The sequence below is a fragment of the Primulina eburnea genome, chromosome 3 (genome assembly GCF_022965805.1).
Source record: "Primulina eburnea isolate SZY01 chromosome 3, ASM2296580v1, whole genome shotgun sequence".
Lineage (NCBI taxonomy): Eukaryota > Viridiplantae > Streptophyta > Magnoliopsida > Lamiales > Gesneriaceae > Primulina > Primulina eburnea.
The window spans coordinates 13,552,553-13,573,335 of record NC_133103.1 but is presented as its reverse complement, the minus strand read 5'-3'; the positions used below and the strand labels follow the sequence as shown (position 1 = coordinate 13,573,335).

The following is a 20,783-nucleotide window of genomic DNA, read 5'->3' as shown; positions in this document are numbered from 1 at the left end:
AGCTGTCGGTTTTTAAATATAATTAAATGTTATGAGAATATATTACTTTATCATTGAAAAAAACCTTTTTCCATCACTGTGGAGTCGACAATTTTTTTTTTCAATTTTACGTTCGTAAATGTTTTTAAAAAATTATTAAATTTTCAAAAATTCACACCTTATTAAACTAATAGCATTTAATAAGACAGAGTGGATTTTAATTTACTGCCCGTCCTTTGTCGATGTGAAATTAGCTGGTCATGAGCTCATACTATCATAACGTCCCATAAAAAATTTTATTTTTATTTTTATTTTTGAATAAACATATGTCCCATAATTAATTTAAAGATTTTTTTTTATTTGAAGAAGATTTCAACAGTATACACTATAAATTTATACAATTAAATTAGAAACCGACGCGAAGGATAAAATTATATATTGTTATTCATATCTTTTTTGGCTTGAGTTTCACAATAATTTAGTTGAAAGATAATTTTATTAACCATATCTTTCAATTTATCAATCACATATCATGAATCATTAAAAAAAACTTGTGTAAAACAGGTCTCACGGATCGTATTTTGTGTGACAAATATCTTATTTGGGTCATTCATGAAAAAATATTACTTTTTAAATATAAAAACATTACTTTTTATTGTGAATATCGATAAGTTGAACCGTATTACATATAAAGATTTGTGTGATCGTTTCACAAAAGACTTACTCAATCATTAAAGCCATTAAAAGTTGTGCATCAAAATCATAATAAATGAAAAATAAAGTGGGTTGGTCTTATTCAAAATAATTTTTGCCGTTAATAAGATATATTGTCAATTTGTTCCATATTTTTTTAATTATCCACACCTATTCATTATTTAATGATTTATATTATACATCTAAAAAAATCTATAACATTTTGTAACACAAATTCGTTGTTTTAAAAATATTTTTAGAATAAATTTCAATTTTATGAGATAATGAAGATTGAAGATACTCAAGTTAATGGTTTAACATAAAAACGTATGAAATTTAAAAATGGGTGGAAAATGTGATATAATTAATTTGTTGAATAATGACTGTGGTCAAAAGACATTAATAAAAAAAATTCAATTATTCTAAATTATATGGATTTTATTAAGTATAATTTTTTTACGACAAATGTATTTTTTTTCTAAATTATTATGAACTAAAATAGTAAATTATTAATTACGTAATTATTTGAAGTAAATTACAAATAAATAAAATCTATAATTTTGCCAATTTAATTATGTGTACGTTGGAATTTTGCCTTCTTTTTTTTTTATATCAATCGGACTCAGATCTCTCTTCTTCATTCTGTCGTCTCCGGTGGCGATACCTTCCTTAATCCAATCTCCGCCGCGGCAACCGCCGTTCCGGCTCTGTGAATCGCCTCAATAATCGGGCTGATAGATCACTTCTCCACTGAGAAATGAGTAACGGCGAGCTCCTCCAAATCGAACCACTCGAACTTCAATTCCCTTGTAAGTTGTAATTGACGATTATCTATCGTTCAGTGTGTTTCTGTTTTTTGTTTTTCTTGTAAATTCTAGGGGAATGTTTTCTTTTGGGGTCAGTGGAAAGTAGGTTGATTTGATTATGTTGTTTTAGATCTGCGCGTTAGATTTTTTCCCCGTTTTTGCCAATCTCGATGTCGTTGGTTAATATTTGTATTTTTAACTTTTGTGGTTCGTGACAGTCGAATTGAAGAAGCAGATCTCATGTTCCTTGCAGTTATCGAACAAATCCGATAATCATGTTGCCTTCAAGGTATAATATTTGTTTGTTCAATTGGGTATAATGTGTTCGTAATCCGCTGTTATAGGAAATTGAAATGTAGTGGAGATATTTTGTCTCCGGTGGAGGAAATCTATGATTTTTTTATCTTTCATGTTTTGTTCTGTTATTTATCTGGATATTCAGGTTAAGACCACAAATCCAAAGAAGTATTGCGTGAGGCCGAATACTGGAACGGTGGTGCCACATTCTTCTTGTGATGTTATAGGTCTCCCTCGCTCACTTGTATATTTCAATTCAACTTTGTGCACGTGGAATCCTTTTATTTTAAGTTTTTACTAATTTACTAAATTGGATGCCGGGAAATTGAAAATAAGAGGCATTATTTTAATTCAGTGAGAGCGTGAGAAATTAATGATTGTTAGAGTATTACATCGATTATTGTTTTGCCATTCAGTTACTATGCAAGTCCAGAAGGAGGCTCCCCCGGATCTCCAGTGCAGGGACAAATTTCTCCTCCAAAGTGTAGTGGTGAACCCTGGAGTCACAGCAAAGGATATTACTCCTGAAATGGTAACATTTTGTCAAGTTTGCTTTCCACATGCTTAAAGTTGTGGACATTTGATAATGTTTTTATTTGTGTGCATGATAGTTCAACAAAGAATCAGGGAATCAGGTTGATGAATGCAAGTTGAGGGTTTCCTATGTTCCACCACCACAGCCACCTTCACCAGTTCGAGAGGGATCAGAGGAAGGCTCCTCACCTAGGGCATCAGTATCAGATAATGTGACTATAAACCAGACTCCGGAATTCAATGCTGTGAGTCCTTGATTCCTATGCAGCATGTTATGCACTTTCGATCACTAGAAATTTTGTTAAGGTATTGACAGACATTTATTAATATCTTGCAGGGGTCAAAAGCGTTTGTTCAGTCTCAGGACGGCGCGTCTGAGGTTTATACCCAATAACTTTCTGTTTTTCAGTTTTCCATACACTTTTCGAATAGTTGGAGTGGTTTTGCATGTAGACAAGATTATTACATTTGTTCAAGTGTTTTCAATGAATTTGGCCCGCCCATTTTTTAAACTGGTATTTAGTTGTCCGAATTTGACATTTTAATACATTTTTTGAGGTTTTGCTTCTTATGCTGGGTTTAAAGTCCGATAGGATCGAGAATGTTTTCTGTGAAAATCAATTTTTTTATTTTAGAAAAGTTTGGTCGAACTTTTACTCTTAAAAAAAATTCTTTAAAAAGCTAGAAAATATGGCTTTTGGAGTTTGTGCAACGGCTTCTTTTTAAAAAAAATATATTTTTTCCCAATTTTATTCAAACATGAAATTTAAAAATAAACCACATGAAAAATGTTCTGCTTAATAAAATCAGTTTTTAAGCAAAATGCTTTTATATCTGAGGTCGTCCTTAGTTGTGAATGATTGGTATTCAAAGGCGGTTAGATTTGTTGCAAGATACTTAACTGTTGATGGATTGACAAATGGGGCCATTTTTTATAGAAGGACCAATGTATGGTTTAACATGATTATAGATTGGCCATTCTTTAAACTATATCCAGTGCCCACTTCAATATCATCATTCAGTAAACAGATATAAGAGGTCAAGCATAGAAACTTGAGATGGGAGAATAATGTCTTTATGCTCATTCGCTGGTTTGAATCAATCTTTATGAGCCTTGAAGCAGTGCGGTTCATTCATTTCACTTTCCTTGTTCTGGAGCAGCCAGCTCAGTGTGACAATTGACAGATCATTGTGATATTGTAAAAACATAATGCCTGTTGTTGGTGATTAGTTTTTTGCTTCGGCTGCAGGTAAAGTCCCTGATAAATAAACTGACGGAGGAGAAAAGTTCAGCTATTTTGCAAAATAACAAGCTTCAGCAAGAATTAGTAAGCCTTTACTATCCTCTTTGTGATTACTGGGCACCTCACTTAGTCGCTTCTGCTTAGAGTAGCCATTTACTTTAAATTAATCTCATGGTCTCATCTAAAACCAAGCGATGAAAGGAAAATCAGCTTGTATTTATTTTTCCGTGTGTGGACTACATCTTGTGCAACTGAAAACTACCACTCATAAAGCACAATATAATTTAATGTCCTTTCAAGGGTCCTACATGTTTTTATTCATTCGGGTATGACAACATTCTTTTACAAGGTAAACTAGGTTTCATATCTCCCTCATCATTGGAAAAGTACTAATCTGTTTGGATCTCCTGTGACACCGAGCACTTGCTGTCAAAAGCTGAACATCAATCAAGCACTTATCTTTTATCAAGCTTTTTGCCAAGTGTGTATCCATCAATACTCTTGAATGACTGTTCTCATTAAATAAAGTGACGCACTATGTCCCCTCCAGCCAAAGCTTAAATAGTGAAATGCTGCACAAGATACAGCTCAATGCAAAACTCTAGCATTATGGCCTTCTATTCTATTATATGTCTCCTTCAATTGAAGTGGTAGGATAAGAATATGAAAATCTGTCCCTATGGAGTCATGATGATTGAACATTCAACACTAATGGATTATTGTTTTCACATTTTCATCTGTATAATAACTCAAAGTACAGCCAGTAATGATGATGTACTTTGGCACAGCTCTAGATGTGATTCAAGGCTTATTGAACTTTTGGTTTCACAACTCAGATTTCTTAGTAAATAAATTTTATTGATGTGATTTGCTGCATTATTTGTAGTAGTAACTCTAAGATTTCCTCCTGGATGTGCTATAGTTGGTAGTGTTATGACGTTCCACTCTGTGGTGTACATAAACTATCAAGGAGGTTTACAACTTTTCTCATCCTTTCCGTATCCTTCTAGGCACTTTTGTGTGTGTGTTGGTTGGTTGGGGATGTTGGCAGGCAGTTTTTAATGGTTGATTTAATTAAACTAGAAGTTCTAGAGGCAACAACCACCAAATGGGCTTCAGGCGTATTCCCATATACTGCAAAATCTTATTATGACGTCTCCCCGTTTAAACCACATGCTTGGAACAATGAAATTTACCCATACTTCAACTCATTCATTATGAATTCATTATCATATTGTTTTTTACACAGGAGCTGTTGAGACGTCAAGGTAAACGATCCCATGGTGGTATTCCTTTGATGTATGTTGCCATAGTTGGTTTGATTGGCATCCTCTTGGGGTATCTTTTGAAGAAAACTTGAGTAATGGCACTCCGCCCTGTTTGTCTCGTTTAGATTATTTTCACTTGTTTGCTTGTTCACAAGTTCAGAACATTGAAGACAAAATTGTTACTAAGGAGCCTTTGTATTCTGTTTTGCTGTTGTAGTCTAGTGCGACTGTAAAAATTATACCTAAATTGGGTTTTATTTATATTTTTTGGGTAATTGCTAGGAATGCATTCATTATGTGACTAATTGCGCTCCAACTTGGTTTTTTTCCCCTGTAATTTAAGAGAGTGAGATTATTCTACATCTTGGCATACCTTCCATTTGCTTTTGTTTCTTCTTTTTATTTACTTGTCTGGGACATTTTTGCCGATTTAAAATTGCCTATATTCGTTAGCTCTACTAATGATTAGAAAATGTCAGTCTTATGATCACGTGCACAAATGGATACAAAGTACTAGGAGACATATAAACAGAAGGAAGAAATATAAACAATTATTTTTTCATATATGTTAAGGATTATTAAAAGATTTGTATATATGAGTATAAATTTTTTTTATTCTTAAAATATGATATATCTCTCTCTCTCTAACAATTATATCAAAAAGTAATTTTAATATATTAAAATTCTAATATATATCAAAATATAACATATTAAATTTGATACTAAAATTACCACTAAAAAAATATTTCTGCAAAACGACACCATTTTGCATTTTAATCAAGCTCATCATTGTTTTTATCCCCCCATCGGACTAGCATACCGCGACGATCACATCACCCGAAGAGCTACCGCGCTTGCTTAAACACACGGCGGCGAAAGTCGGCTGCGTAGACCGTGCACTTCCACAATCGTCCTCATCATGTTATGTTGAGACACGTCAACTACCTACTCCCTCAGAGCCAGAATTCTCTCAATATCGATGGCTCCACGGACTGGAATTCGATGCGAGCAATTTAACTCCTCTTTATGTCGCCTCTCTCTGTTCCCGCTGCTCTCACATTAAGTCTCGCCGCCGTCCAAATTCTTAGATGGACTTATCTGTATTTGGTTTATCATCCTCAAAACAAAGGTTTTGGCTTAAGCTTTCAATAAGGGAGTTTGTTTTTCAGATGAACTTGTATTAACTTCTGTCGTGCTAGAATGTAACATGAACATCGAGTTCCTGATCTCAAGTTGGTGGGACCTAAATATCATCTGTGCACCGATTGTTTAAATATCAATCCACGCATGTTTTTCAAGCTGTATAATTGTGAATCCTGTGGGATATAGTTTAGCTATGATCTCTATCAACTATGTCGATTTTCGTGTTCATCAATGAGGGAGGTGATAGTCACATCTTGTATATAAATCATCTATATTTTAGAGCTCACCAGTTTAAAATCTCCAACATTTGTCTCCTTTTCCAGAGTTTTATGTGATTTTTAAAAGTGCAATATTTTAAAAGATTATTGTTTCGCAATAGATTTATGATTTTTTAAAAGGCAAAAACTTGTGTGAGACGGTTTGTGAGACTGAATCTCTTATTTGGGTCACCCATGAAAAAATATTACTTTTTATGCTAAGAGTATTACTTTTTAGGAAAATGCTATGTGTACATAATGAGTTACATAGAGGCTTACATGTAATTATTAATTAATTATTAAATTACAAATAAAACCCTCACCCTAAATTGATAGACTACTTATTTTATTAATTATTTCTTCTCCTATCTCAACCCTCACTCCAAATCGATTGACCGTATCTTTCTTCTCCTCTCCCAACCCTCGCTTCCAAATCCATATGCGGTAAAGACGAAGAAAAAATCGAGATCATAGAAATATTCTATTGCTTATCGAGACGACCATCTATTCTCTTTGTTTTACATCTTTATTACTGTAAATTAAGGTTAGTTTTTTTCTTCCAATTTGTTGTTTCGTTTGTTTTAGATTTAGATTCGTAAAAGAGATTGTAGATTGTTTCGTTTGTCTAATTCTAATTTTGACAATATAATAATTTATTATTGTAGTTACAATCATTAATTTTTTTAATTTTAAAAATCATTACTATTAATTTTTTATATGATTTATTAAATATTGAAAAATATAATATTTATCAAAATATATATTTTTTTTAAAAAAATTGTATGATAAATCTCAGGACTTACATTAAAAAAAACAATTTAATATTATTGATAGGAGAAGAAATAATGAATGTAATGTGTAGTCTATCAATTTAGGATGAGGGTTTAATTGTAATTTAATAATTAATTAATAATTACATGTAAGCCTCTATGTAACCCATTATGTACACATAGCATTACCCTACTTTTTATTGTGAATATGAGTAGGGTTGACTCGTCTTAAAGATTATGATCCGTGAGACAATCTCACATCAGATTCACTCTTTTTAAAAAACCTTCGCTTGATGCTAAAGCAACTTGTCCGTTTTTTTTTTTTGTTTTTAAGTCACCAATTCTCATGCACATTATCTCATATATCATTGCACTCACTATTTACTATAATTTTTTTTAAAAAAATACATATTTTATTTTATTATCCAAATAATTATACATAACGAATGTTGAATCTGTTAACAACAATATCCAAAAAATTAAAAATTTACGAGATATATTAGTGTACACGTGTCCATCAAACATTAAAATGCTTAAAGGACCCATGGATATTTGTAAGCCCTTTCTGTTACGAACGGCGCCGCGGATTCCCCCTTATACAAAAGGGCTTTGTGCTAAATTCCTCCGGTTGAATATCATGGATTAGTTCGTCGGAAGGGCGTAATGGTCATACCGAATTTTGACATTTAGTGCTCGCTAGTAAATAGTCTCGGTCGTTGGTTAATTTTAGTCAATTAGTGATTTTATATCTATTTATGTTAAAATTTAAATTGAGATCTAATTTTATTTCGAAAGTTAATTCAAGAGAATTATGATTGTTTAAAGATATATATACAAGGTTCGTGGATTTTGTTCAATCGATATGACACAACTAACACACTCACTCACGTCAAAAAAACTAATATATGGAACATAAAATTTACAATTGTCCTAATTATATGAACATAACGAGTGGTCCAATTATAAGCAGTTCACGTCTTCCCAAGTCTATTAGTTATTATGATCATAATTTTAAACAAATAGCTCCAATATTTTAATTTAATAGTCATAAAAACTGGGACTCAAAGTTTTAATTAAGATTACAAAACTTAAATTCGCCGAACAATTTACTTCGAGAGTTCGTAAATACAAAGCGTTGGGTACTGAAATTTTGAACGTGTTTTGGATTGGAACCCATTAGTAAATTAAGTTTATTATTATTTTTGATTATATAAGTAATATTCGAGATAATATGGTAAATAATTTTTAAAAAATACAAATATGATATTATTCAAAATTACAAATATATATAATGTAATTATCTATACTCTTAACGTGACTTGAATATAAACTCGAGATTTACTTATTCTAGAAAACAAATAGAAAGAAACGTCGAATTCTACCCTACAATATGTGTATCGTACTCTGCCGACAACGTAGACCCGCCATTGATTTGGTGATCCTCTAGGCAATACCAAGTATGTATCGTACGCTGCCGCAACGTACACCCGCCATTGCTGCCCGTTCCACAGCGGAATGCCTGTCCACAAACAACCATGATACCGCAAATCGACACGTGGCAAACAATATATACCTACACACTAAATCCTTCGAATAATTAAACTTTTTTTATTATTTCTTTCGTTACTACAGATAAATTCAATGGCAATGTACAAATTACATTATTTACAATAATTCACATATATATTCGTTAATTAATAATAGCCTGCGTAACAAAATGAATATTACCGAAACTTTCTTATTTCTATACTTTTATGTTTTTAAAAAAAGCAAAAACTTGTGTGAGACGGTCTCACGGTTCGTATTTGTGAGACGGATCTCTTATTTGGGTCACCAATAAAAAAATATTACTTTTTATGCTAAGAGTATTACTTTTTATTGTGAATACGGATAAGGTTGACTCATCTCATAGATTATGATCCGTAAAAAGACTCACTCTTTAAAAAACTTCTTATCGATGTACCTAATATTATAATCTGCATGATTTTTAATTTTTTAGTGGAAGAAGAACGAAACAATAACGATGGTTGAGCCGTTTGGATCAATAGAAAAAATCAAAATCTCCTATGAAATCATTTTTAACGAGGGTGAAATGGCAATTTGAGAAAAGGGTGGTACGTCTCCATTTGTCCCTATCCACTCATTTTGCATTAATTGGATCACAGATAGGCCCACAAAAGGACAAGAGAGGGCCAGACATCAAAAGTTTTCGATACACCCCCACTAATAGAGTGGAGACCTGTGAGGGGTACCCTTCCTACGGTTTATCATGGCATCCGACATCCCCGAAACCGGACCGCAACCCGGTCTAGAGACCGGACCGGATTCCGGAGGGGTTGCTCCGTTTCTTCCTCACGATTTCTGTAGTGGCGCTGCTGGAAAGATTCAGGCAGCCCACGGTCCCCACATCGCAGTCGCTACTGGAACCGGAATCCGTCTTCACCGAGCCGTCCGGTTCGAGGACTGATTCAGGTATCATTCCACCGTCGTCTATACCCATTTCAGGTAACGCCAGAAACTCACATTTGCGGAGATACATGGAAAGCTTGCAACCAGATTCGAGCATATGTTTCAGCTGAATCAAAGCGAAATATCAACCACCCGGATGAATGGAAGAAACAAAGAAAACAAAAAAGAGGAAAAAGTAAGCAAACGGGTCGAGATTTCAATAAAAGTTTTGAAAATTCTGAGCAATTCTTACCGATAAATTCTCCAGAAAAACAACTAAAACAAAAGGAAGAAAAACCTTGCAAGAGACGGAACAGAAGAGATATGATTCTTGCAGATTTCTGTCACAGGTGATGCAGAGGCTGCCCGAAACCCTGCATGGTCTTGTCTGTGGCCTGTGATTTAAAAACACCACTTTTGCACTGTTGGTTGTGTAAGACTGCAGTGAAAAGAGAGAGTTAAACCAATCCCTTTTCAAGAAATTGATCGTTATCGTGAAATTGCATAATAAAATATGAAGAATTTCAGTTTGGAAAAAAGGAAATTGGACAAAATATTTCCATTTTCGTTACACAGCGTTATAGGTATTAATTTGAAGCTCCTTTTGATGACCCCAATTACCTGAACTTTTCCACAGTCCATGAGTTTATCTGCATCCGCTAGCCTTATAACATCATGATACACATACCTTCTAATCTGAAGTGATTCAAACACATTCAATTTATAACTTATTTATAAGGTAATCAAAATTAGAAATATTGCAAAAGACTACCAAAACTCAAAAGACGACGAAGATTTCATACGATAGTTGTAGCAGGCAATCACCGTCAACAACGAAAAATAGGGTTCCATGATCAAAAACTTCAACAAAATCATAGGAAAAATATGAATCATATTACATCGTATGAATTCATATGTCTAAGAAAACAAGGTTCAACGTACAAGATCACAACAATTGCAGTGAAAAAACAGACAGACCTGTAACAGTCTGTGAGAGCGATGATGAATCAAACAGTGAGGGCAAATCCCATCACAGCAATCCAAACAAAACACGTTCTTTTCGTTCCTCTTCGCTTCCTCGTGAATTAGGCAGGCATTGAAGAATCTCTCCGTCAAAAGGGTCAAAAGCCACCGAGGAACTTCCGAAGTATCCAGCTGCAAGAATCAAAATTCACGAACCAGTTATATATATATATACACAGATATAAACCCATGATTCTCCGGACGCTGCAACTGAAGTTGATATGAAATGCATTGAAAAACAAACAAATGAATAAAGAAACAAAAGAGAGGGAGATCGAGAAGAGAGAGACCCCACCATGTTTAATAAGTTTTGATTTGAAATCTCAGCAGTATCTAATGGTATAAATGCAGAACACCCCACCCACCCACCCCACCCCACCAGGAATAGTATATAGAGATTGGGAAGTAAGAAAATAGAACGGCGCCTGCAAAGAAATGGTAGTGGGTGTTGGTGTTACCGATGGAGGAACAGGAGCGGAGGAATTGGCTTCATTTAAAGTTTTTATTATTATTTGAGGAATGGCTGCAGGTTGTGGCGTGTGTTCTTTCTAGTGCTGTTTTGTGTATTTCTAGTAATTTTTTTGTACTGTATTTTGTCTTTTTTTATTTACATTTTTCTTCAGCATTATTTTGGATAAAGAAATATAATTATCCATGTCAATTACTTATATTCGTCTGATGCCAAAATCTGAACTTTGAGAAAAGATATTGAGAGTTTCATGTCAAAATCTGAAATTAATTTGAAAAATGATCAAAAGTTCGAAATCCAATTATAAAAAAAACACAAAGGCTGCGTTTGGTTGGAAGGATAGGATAAACTAATGATTAGTACGTAAATGATAAAGAAAATGATTTTGGTAGGATTGTAATATATGGTGTAAAATAATATTATGTTTGGTAAGATTTTTAAGTGTAGGATAATTTTGAATTTTTGGATGAAAAGACGAAATTGCCCTTCCCCTAAATTAGCGACGGATTTTAAAAACCGTCGCTATTAGCGACGGTTTTTGAGAAACCGTCGCCGATCTGGTTTTGAATTATTTTAGTTACTAAAAAATTTGACATTTAGCGACCGTTTGAAAAAAACCGTCGCTATTTGCGACGGTTTTTTACAAACCGTCGCTAAACAGCTGTCTTGCTCGGCCGCGTTTGGCGGTCTGTCGGCGGTCGACCGGTGGTCGGCCGGCGGCGGTTGTGGAGGCGGCAGTCGGTGGCGGGAAGTGGTGGTAAGTTTGATTTTATGCGGGAAGTGGTGGTGAGTTTGAATTTAGGAGAAGGGTAAAATTGAAAAAATAGGAGGTATTAAGAGTGGGATAAATAATCATAGGGGGTGAGGAGGTATTATTTTAACCTACCTAATATAACCTAATCATTCATAGGAGGGATTGACTTGGTTAAATAATCACCCCAACCAAACGTCGGATAGAGTAGGATAAAATTATCTATCCTACCCAATCACCCCAACCAAACGTTACCAAAAGGTATAATTATCCATGGAGTGTAATAAATGCTATTCATCCAAGAAAAAAAAATTTATTTGAGGTAAACAATTGGTTTTGATTAATTAAAAATATAAATGGGAAAGAATGGTTTTTTATGATTAAAGTCACTTAAAACATTCACTAATAGCTTGGTGATGATTTATATTTTTGTCATCTTACATTAGAAATTGAATAATAAGTAATTAACTAAAATAAAATATTTTAGTAAACTTTACATCAGAATATATAAAGAGATTTGACTGAGTAAAAAACATTATCATATGTTTTAAACAGTGTCAAAAGTTTCTATCTACTAAACACAATAAAACAAAACGTTTTTATTTTAAAACATAAAATTTATTTTTAATTTTTTTTCCTAGATGAATTATGTATGACTGCATTTGAATTGGAATCCATTTGTTGAATTTCAAATCTATTTGATCGTTTAGAATAATTAATTTGAAGTGAATTTCAAATACATTATTTGTATACAAAATATATCTATAAATGGATTTATAGATCGTATACAAAATATATCTATTTGATCTATAATTAATTTGAAGTGAATTTCAAATCTATTTCTCTCTCTTTTGGAAGAATGAAATTTCTCAAAATTAATAAAACAAAAAATTTAACATTTAAACTTGCAAAACAGTTATTGTTCTAAATGGTTGGTACAAAAAAAAACTACAGAAGAGCAACTTGATTTATTTTATTTTGATTTCCTTTTTGTTTAACATTGTACATTAATGGTCATTTTGTGTACGAGACACGAAAATGGTAATGAAACGAAGTCAAAATCCCCACATAAAGTTCAATGTTGATCCCAAATCTTTTTGGGTCCAACACCCGAGGATTGTTATACATTTTTGTTTGGTTTCCAGAAAAGAAAAATTGTCAGTCCAGATAAATAGAAACAAAATTCTTTTATATACGTATTTCTGGAATCCAATATTAATTAAAACAACATTTATTTTGATCGATAGAATTTTTGTCTTTATCATATTTTAATATTTTGTTTGTTTTTTAATGCGACTCCCAAATCCTAAATATGTCGATGGTTAGACTTGTTTTTTTCCCGGACACAGCCTTAGCTAGCAGAGCAAAACTAACGAGTCGCGCAGACCAGCAATGGGCTTTTGTCTTGTTGTGATAAAAAGAATATAAATTTTAGCTTTGTACAGAAAAGGCAAGAAAATACAATCGATTCACGAATAAGGCAACAGAATTTGTGTAGTACCTTTTTCTTATATTTAACATAAAAATTTAGGAGTCAAATTGGGAGTTTGTCCAGATATGGTGGTACAACACATTGTATGCATTCAGTAGCTTTCTCATACCCTAACCACTCATCTCGCCATCCGTATATATATATATATATATATATATATATATATATATATATATATATATATATATATATATGTGTGTGTGTGTGTGTGTGTGTTGGATAATGTCTACTGGGTGTGGCAAGATGTTCAAACGAACATATTTGGAACATCTTATCTATTCTCTTCTCATACACACAGCAACATTAAATGATTTGACTATGTTATCGTGCACATTTTGCCACGTTCGTTTTTATACGTTCAACAAGTTGTTCACGATTACATTGTCGAAATATTTAATCGAATATTGTGTGATGAGACAACCAATACGACATTCAACCAGATGTTTCACAAACATTTTGCAGGGTCCTTGGAGTGCCACCAAGGAATTTTGTGTGATCATACCCAGCGTAACGATTGTTATAAATAAACTAATTAATATTGAACTGTAGAAACAATAACATTGAAAATCTAATTTTGAGACTGGTTTCAAAAATCACATGTCTCCAACATAACTCGATCCATAAAAAAATATTAATTTTCACCTTAAGTATAAATCAGGGTGAGACTATCTCACAATATATCTATTTTTTTATTATTTATTCTCACATATATTTTTATTCGAAGGATATCTTTGGTGTGATATTTGAGAAAGTAAATAAGTACCACATAAAGTTCAATATAATTGTACAAACAAAAAACGAAAACAATCAACCGGACATCTTTAAGCTGTTTCCAGTTTAGCATTCATTTTGGGCCTTAGATAAATAGATAAACCCATGATGCAGTCCATATACATTTGGGTCGAACTATATAATAAGGGCTAGGGCCCAATTTAGCGACACGATAATGAAGAATTCGTGTCCCACTTGATTCGACAAACTTGGTTCCTCTGAAATGTTAGATATTAGACAACTTGTTATGGGATTACTTCACTAAATGCAAGATACGTAGTTAATTAATAATGGAATGTCTTTTGGCTATTAATTCACGAGTTGGTATCTTTTGAGAAGGTCTTACGAATCTTTACCGGTGAGACGACTCAACCCTACCGATATTCACAATAAAAAGTAATACTCTTAGCATAAAAAGTAATATTTTTCATGAATGACCCAAACAAGATATCCGTCTCACAAAATACGACCCGTGAGATCATCTCACACAAATTTTTGCCTAATTCATTTTATAATAATTTAAAATCAAGTTAAACATCAATTCACTCGTCAAGTTGTGGAACACGTGGTATATACGCTTATAATATGAACGTGCTCATAATTTTGACTATTAATTCATTTTAAAAACATACTAAATATTAAAATAAACATCCATAGTAATTAATGACTGGTTTTTCTAGGAGAAATTTGTGTTTTAAAGTATAAAAAATTAAGTTATATAAATTTTACTTCACATATTATAAAATTACCCGAATTAAAATTTACATATTTAGGTTGCATTTATATGGGTTGATGGGATTTGATAGGATAATTAATATTGCGATTATTAAAATATTTGAGTTGGAAGTGGAATAATAATGGATGTATAATAATATGTTTATTTTGATTGATTGAATTACGGATAAGATGATAAATTATAATTTTAACATTTAATAATTAATAAGGTTTTATATTAAGGGTAATATGTTTTTTATTTTATTATTTGATTGATGATAGATAAATAATTTGAGAATTATTTGTTTTACGAGATAATTAACGACTCGCTCGTCTAATCCAGAAAATGATGATATGAAAAAGAAAAGAGAGAACAAGTATGAATCAAAACAATATAAATAAGAAAGAACTAAGAAGCACAATAACATAGTTATTTTAAATCAGCTTCAAATTAATATATACTATGATTTATATATGGCAAAAACTTGTATGAAACTGTGAGAACCGAAAATTTTCACATAATATATTTAATGATTTGTAAGGAAATTGGTAGGACTTGATTTTTGGTATAAGATAAATGATATAATAAGTTGTACACCTTGGAAATTATTGTGGGATATTTTATCAAGTCATCAATATTCATATAGAGGCAAGTATATTTCGAAAATATGCAAGAGGATTTATAAGATTTGGTGAAGACTATGCAAGGCTAGAAGAATCAATGCATAAACTTAGGCAAATTTCGAAATCCACTAAATATTGGGTGTCAATATTGTGGTGTTTAAAGATAGGATTCACGCAAAAATAAGCCACAAGAAAATAGGAAGGAAATCCTCAACTTTGCACCACAACCGCTGGATCTAGTAACCTAAATTCTGAATTAATCAAGACCATTGGATTAGAGTGGAAATCTCCTAACTTGGTAGCTGAATTTTCGAATTTCAGCAAGAAATATGAGGGTCAATTGTTGAGATTTTGCATGACTTTTAGTATGATTTAGATACCAAAATTTGCTCCCACCCCTTGGCCTATAAATACCACACCATACCCACTCATTCTCACACTTAGAATTTCGAAATTCAGAGCTGAAAGGTTCGAAATTCCAGCACTCCTCCCTAGCCGAAATACTGCACGAAAATCAGCCTAGAAATTAGCCGAAGTTCTGTCCGAAGGAGAAGCAAGGAGCGATCCACCTTTCAAGCCAAGCACCTACGTTTTTCGCACAAATATTTATTGTAAGTGGGCTATTTTTAAACTTTAAAAATCTCGAATTTTATGCATACATGTTTTCGATTTTTACAAGAAAAATAAATAGTCGAGTACAATCTCCTTTCGACACTCTTCGTGTAATCGTCATATGATTTTTCAAAAGCACTGTGAGGAGTCGACTGTATATGGGAGGGAATCCCAACCACGACGTACCCTTACGCGGTGGGGGACATAACCGCTATACGGCCTCGCCCCCTTAGAGGAGTAAAAATTAGGGACTGACGTCAGTAAACCGTAGAAAGTAGATGAGTCGCAGTGCTGTGTCAATGTTATGCATGTTTATGAAGTACAGTATGAAACTCATGATTTATGTTTCGAAATTATGCATGTTGTCTTTATTGTGCTCGATTTTCCCCCACTTGCTGAGTATTCCCAAGTACTCACCCCCCTTACGACCCTCCCCAGATAAGCCCGAAGAACAGATTGAGGAGGAAGAATCCGAACAGTTTTGGGGATGGTGAACGTGCGAGAAAATTGATTACGTTTAAGTTATTTTATTTCAGTGTTTACGTTTCCGCATTTAAAACTCTGTCGTCTTATTTATTTTGGCAATTGTAAAGACAATGGTTATTTAATTTGAGATTATGATATAAACTGGTTTCGGTTTAAACTGTGTTACGAGAGGCTTGTTGTTTTCAATTGTGTGATTGTCAACTGACGCCGGTGTCCATCCCGAGTTTCGAGGCGTGACAGAGACGGTCTCACGGGTCATATTTGTGAGACGGATCTCTTATTTGGGTCACCCATAAAAAAATATTACTTTTTATTGTGAATATGGGTAGAGTTGACCCGTCTCACAGATTATGATCCGTGAGACGGTCTCACATGAGACTCACTCTTTATATATATATCACATGGGTTTACAGATAAAGTGATTAGCATTAGCAAATTCACCCATCAAAATCCTTTCCCAAATTCAGCCAATTTGAAACTATATTAATTAATTATTTAAGAAAACATATGTTTAGAACACAACATAACATCAAATTAAGAACCCAAATTGAGAAATTCTCAGATTAAGGATAACGTAGATTCACATACAAACACTAATAATTAACGCTAATTATCTTATTAATAGGGAGAAAGCCCAACATTAGCATGAGCAAGAAATCCATCCTCCATTAGAACATCATCTCCTTCCTACAAATACGGAAAAGGGAAAGCCAATAAATTAAATCTTACTCGATACACAAACCTTAGCTCGCGACGAAAGATCGTGAAAAATTAGGGTTTTGAGGTACCTGTTGGCATACATTTGGTTAATTCACTGGTTGATCAGGCATGATCCCGAAGTGAATGTGTGGGAAATGAGCCCACTATTGAAAAATAAAAATGGAAACAAACAATTAATTAGGACATTGAATGTACTTTTCGTCGAAAAATATAATATTTTCTTTATATGTAGTTTCTATATTGAAAACTCTAGCTAAGACCTCGCATTGACACATACATGAAAATTCAAAAATTTTATTCAATGTACGCATACTATCGCAACTCATGACATGCAAAAACATAGAAACCAAACATTTAGTCGAAAACTTCAAATTTTTTTCCATAAAATCTTATATATCTTTAACGGTCGAATATCGAAGCCGCGAATATGGTTGCACGTCCCTCTATGTCCACGAGCTCATGAAGGATAGGTGTGAGTGAATATTAATTTTGTTAAATATTATTTTCTTGGATCTTACATTTTTTGCTGCAGCACTGAAGGCTTCCCTGTGACTTATATCAGGGTTTCCAGCTTTGATACGTTGGATCTCGTCCCTGAAAATTTCATGAGCATATGTCATTTTCATTCTTAATTATATGATTCATGATTTTTAATTCATATGTACATGAATTTATAAATGCAGGCCAAAAAGCAGAAAGAACGCACGTCTATGTAAAAACACATGCACCTGAATATTAAAGAGGGGAAAACAGGGTTTTGCAAAAAGTAGATGAAGGATAAGGCTAAATATATAGCCACCTACACAATATCCCCACATTAATTAAAATTAAATATGTCTTGCAAATACACATTTTTGTAAATAATTTACAGAAAATTTCAATGGAAATGCAAGGGTTGTCTCCTCGTTGAAAAATAAAACCTGAGAAAATGACATTTTTGGTGCTATAACTTATAACTTATGCATTTTTTTTATTTTATTATCAACAATCCAGTGTTAGTACATTAACATGTATTAATTTTTCAATTTTTGTCATTTAACACAGAAAAATATTGACGTGACAATAAATATTACCGTTTATCTGATGTAATGTTAACTCCAATTAAAAATAATTAAAATCGAAAAAATGTACAAGTTAGCGGACCAAAATCGTTAATTAACTGATAACATGACAAAAACTGTTGTTCTCCCTTAGTTATTTGATACAACTGCATGTGATACTGTCCAATGGGCAACGTTATATCTTCTTCATTATTGAGTTACAACTTTTTTGAAATATATAAAGTTTATATTTTACAAGAGAAAGTGACATAATTTAAATATTTTTCAGTTGTGAAGTATGTATTTCGAGGTCATATATATACCAATCCATATGTTTGTATGTATATACCGTAACTATTTCTTGTAAATATACTTACTTGATGAAGCGATTGTAAGCAGAAGGGACTCTCTGTCTTTTCTCCGGAGCTGAGAAATACAAACAAACACAAGGCTCAAAAAAAAAAAGTGGACTCTGTTGTTGTTCAGTCGGCTGACTTTATTTAAATTTTCTGCAGCATTCATTCACTTTCTTCACTGTCACTTTCTTTTCTTTCATCACTACTTTTATCATTATCTAATAATGACTTTGATTTCAAGTATTTTTTTTTGGGGCTATACAATTCTTACTTTATCAAGATTCCCGGGGGAGAAACTGTTTCTATAGTTTTTATGCGTAAATCAACTAGAAAGTTGGCCAAAAACTAAAATGGTGAGTCAGGAACAATAAATAACAAAAACCCAGATGAGATCGGGAAATTAGAAGACACGGTAATCGACGACGATACACGGTGAAAATGAATTAGTATAGCAGAAAATATAGTATTAACTGCAGTAGAAGTGAGGCAAAAGTTAATCACTTTTGAAATATATGTAGCTAGCACGAGATAAAATGAGAAAATCATGAAGGAAACTGGCATAAATGTGATGATATCTGCATAAAATAAAATTCAGTCGCTATTATAAGGTCTAAGATGGTCTTATTTGGTTAACAAACTACTGTACATGAAAAAGGTGGTTGTTCAAGAGTAAGTGAAGCCATTCCAAACATTCAAAGCCGTAAAGGGAGGAAGCTCGAGTTGGGATAATCACTCTTCCACATGCATTAAAGAAAAAAACCTCAAATATTCGATTTTAAAAAGGGTAAATAGAAGAAAACTAAATAATTTTTAAATGGAACATATATATGGTTATTTGGTAAATGAAGAATGCAGTTAAGATTAGCTGAGGAAACAGAAAATTTGCAAAATCTCACGTCTGTTAGCTACTGGAGGTCTAGGAAGATCTTCGAGTCCTCGAACTGGTACCAGTGACTCGTTTGGATTTGGCTGATTCATGAGTAAGCTTGATGGCGAATTCCGAATCTCGTCCTGATCAGTGTAGTAAAGCACTCATACTTGATTAGTGAGTTACAGAAAAAAACACGCGCACACAAAGGAAAGAGACTTTTCCTCATTCCAACTTCTTAAATATGAAATCGGAAGAAAAATCGAAAATCATGGTATATTTGCTTAGATCAAACGATTTAAATTTTAAATATCAAATTTTCTGTCGCATACATTTAGAAACCCTAAACAGGAAAATATCAAACCATAAATTATTATACCAGAAGATTCTGAGAGGAGAAGAAAGAATGGCCGAGATTAAGCTGATTGGAAGCTTGAAGGAGCAATCCACGCATGTTGACTGAGAGAAGATTGGTGCAATGCCCGCAACGCACAGTAACAGTCTTGAACAAGCTTGAGCAAGGAACACTCACCTGAATTAATTCAACCAAATTCAAGAAAAAAAATGTATAAAATCTTTCTGACAACACGTTATCATGAAATAAGCAAGAGATTAAGATTTCCCTTAAATTAACTAATCAAGAATGCAACTAGCTAGGGTGGATCTAAACATGGGATTGGCACAAAATGTCTAGTTCTCGAAGGGATACTTGCAGCAACAAATAATTTTCCGGTCGAACCCAAAATTCTACAAAAGGAACCATTTTTCAAGAACACAGGCAGCAAGTACAAGGATCAAAACCAAACACTTATTCCAAGAAAACAAGTCAAGAGATTGAAGGGTTTGTGAGAATTCGTGCTCATGTAGGACAAGGAAAAAAAAAGGGTATACAGAACTTAAAAAGATCACAATGATGGATGGTTGATTATATGTGTATACCGCGAGTACAGTGTCACAATAGTTGCAGTGGACGTAGCAGAGCTGGTCGGAGGGGGAGAGGTGGTGGTGGTGGTGGTGGTGGTGGTCCGGTGCGAAAGGAGATGAAGAGGACATGGTTTTTTTCCCTAATTATTCCTGCTTTTCTTGTGCTGTAGTATGCTTCCAAGCTAGCTCTCTGATGATCCGCAGAGGTGATTTGATTGATTGATTGGATAGTTCAAGGTTTGTGTGTATATATGATATGATTTGAGGGTTTGGGGCTTGACACATTAACTGCCTTTGATCTGATCCTCTCAATATATATTTTCTCTTTATTATTTATATCTGGATCTCGAACCCGATATATTGTACCAAATTTGTCAACTTGATGCCAAATATTTTATAAATAATCATCATTATTATTGTTGTTTTTTAATAATAATATGGAATGTAGGTTTGAGTTGTCAAAGAGCTTGAGGTGAATGAGTGAAGGGTATGCA

At 33.2% G+C, this 20,783-nt stretch overlaps 2 protein-coding genes and 1 pseudogene across 2 annotated transcripts; 1 reads left to right on the top strand and 2 right to left on the bottom strand.

Annotated features, from left to right (window-relative positions):
- Nucleotides 1-1,274: 1,274 nt before the first annotated feature.
- Nucleotides 1,275-5,096, top strand: LOC140826651 (vesicle-associated protein 1-2-like). The gene is made up of 8 exons (XM_073189118.1): nucleotides 1,275-1,481; nucleotides 1,697-1,767; nucleotides 1,921-2,002; nucleotides 2,192-2,307; nucleotides 2,387-2,554; nucleotides 2,647-2,688; nucleotides 3,560-3,637; nucleotides 4,803-5,096. The coding sequence occupies exons 1-8, from the start codon at nucleotides 1,430-1,432 to the stop codon at nucleotides 4,911-4,913; spliced, it is 720 nt and encodes a 239-aa protein (XP_073045219.1). The 5' UTR covers nucleotides 1,275-1,429; the 3' UTR covers nucleotides 4,914-5,096.
- A 4,014-nt stretch (nucleotides 5,097-9,110) lies between these two features.
- LOC140826809 (protein RGF1 INDUCIBLE TRANSCRIPTION FACTOR 1-like) lies at nucleotides 9,111-10,760 on the bottom strand (annotated as a pseudogene).
- Nucleotides 10,761-16,823: 6,063 nt separating this feature from the next.
- LOC140826650 (axial regulator YABBY 1-like) lies at nucleotides 16,824-20,577 on the bottom strand. The gene is made up of 7 exons (XM_073189117.1): nucleotides 20,305-20,577; nucleotides 19,745-19,897; nucleotides 19,394-19,508; nucleotides 18,519-18,567; nucleotides 17,620-17,695; nucleotides 17,170-17,244; nucleotides 16,824-17,068 (listed from the first exon to the last, which is right to left on the bottom strand). The coding sequence occupies exons 1-6, from the start codon at nucleotides 20,416-20,418 to the stop codon at nucleotides 17,188-17,190; spliced, it is 564 nt and encodes a 187-aa protein (XP_073045218.1). The 5' UTR covers nucleotides 20,419-20,577; the 3' UTR covers nucleotides 16,824-17,068; nucleotides 17,170-17,187.
- Nucleotides 20,578-20,783: the final 206 nt, after the last annotated feature.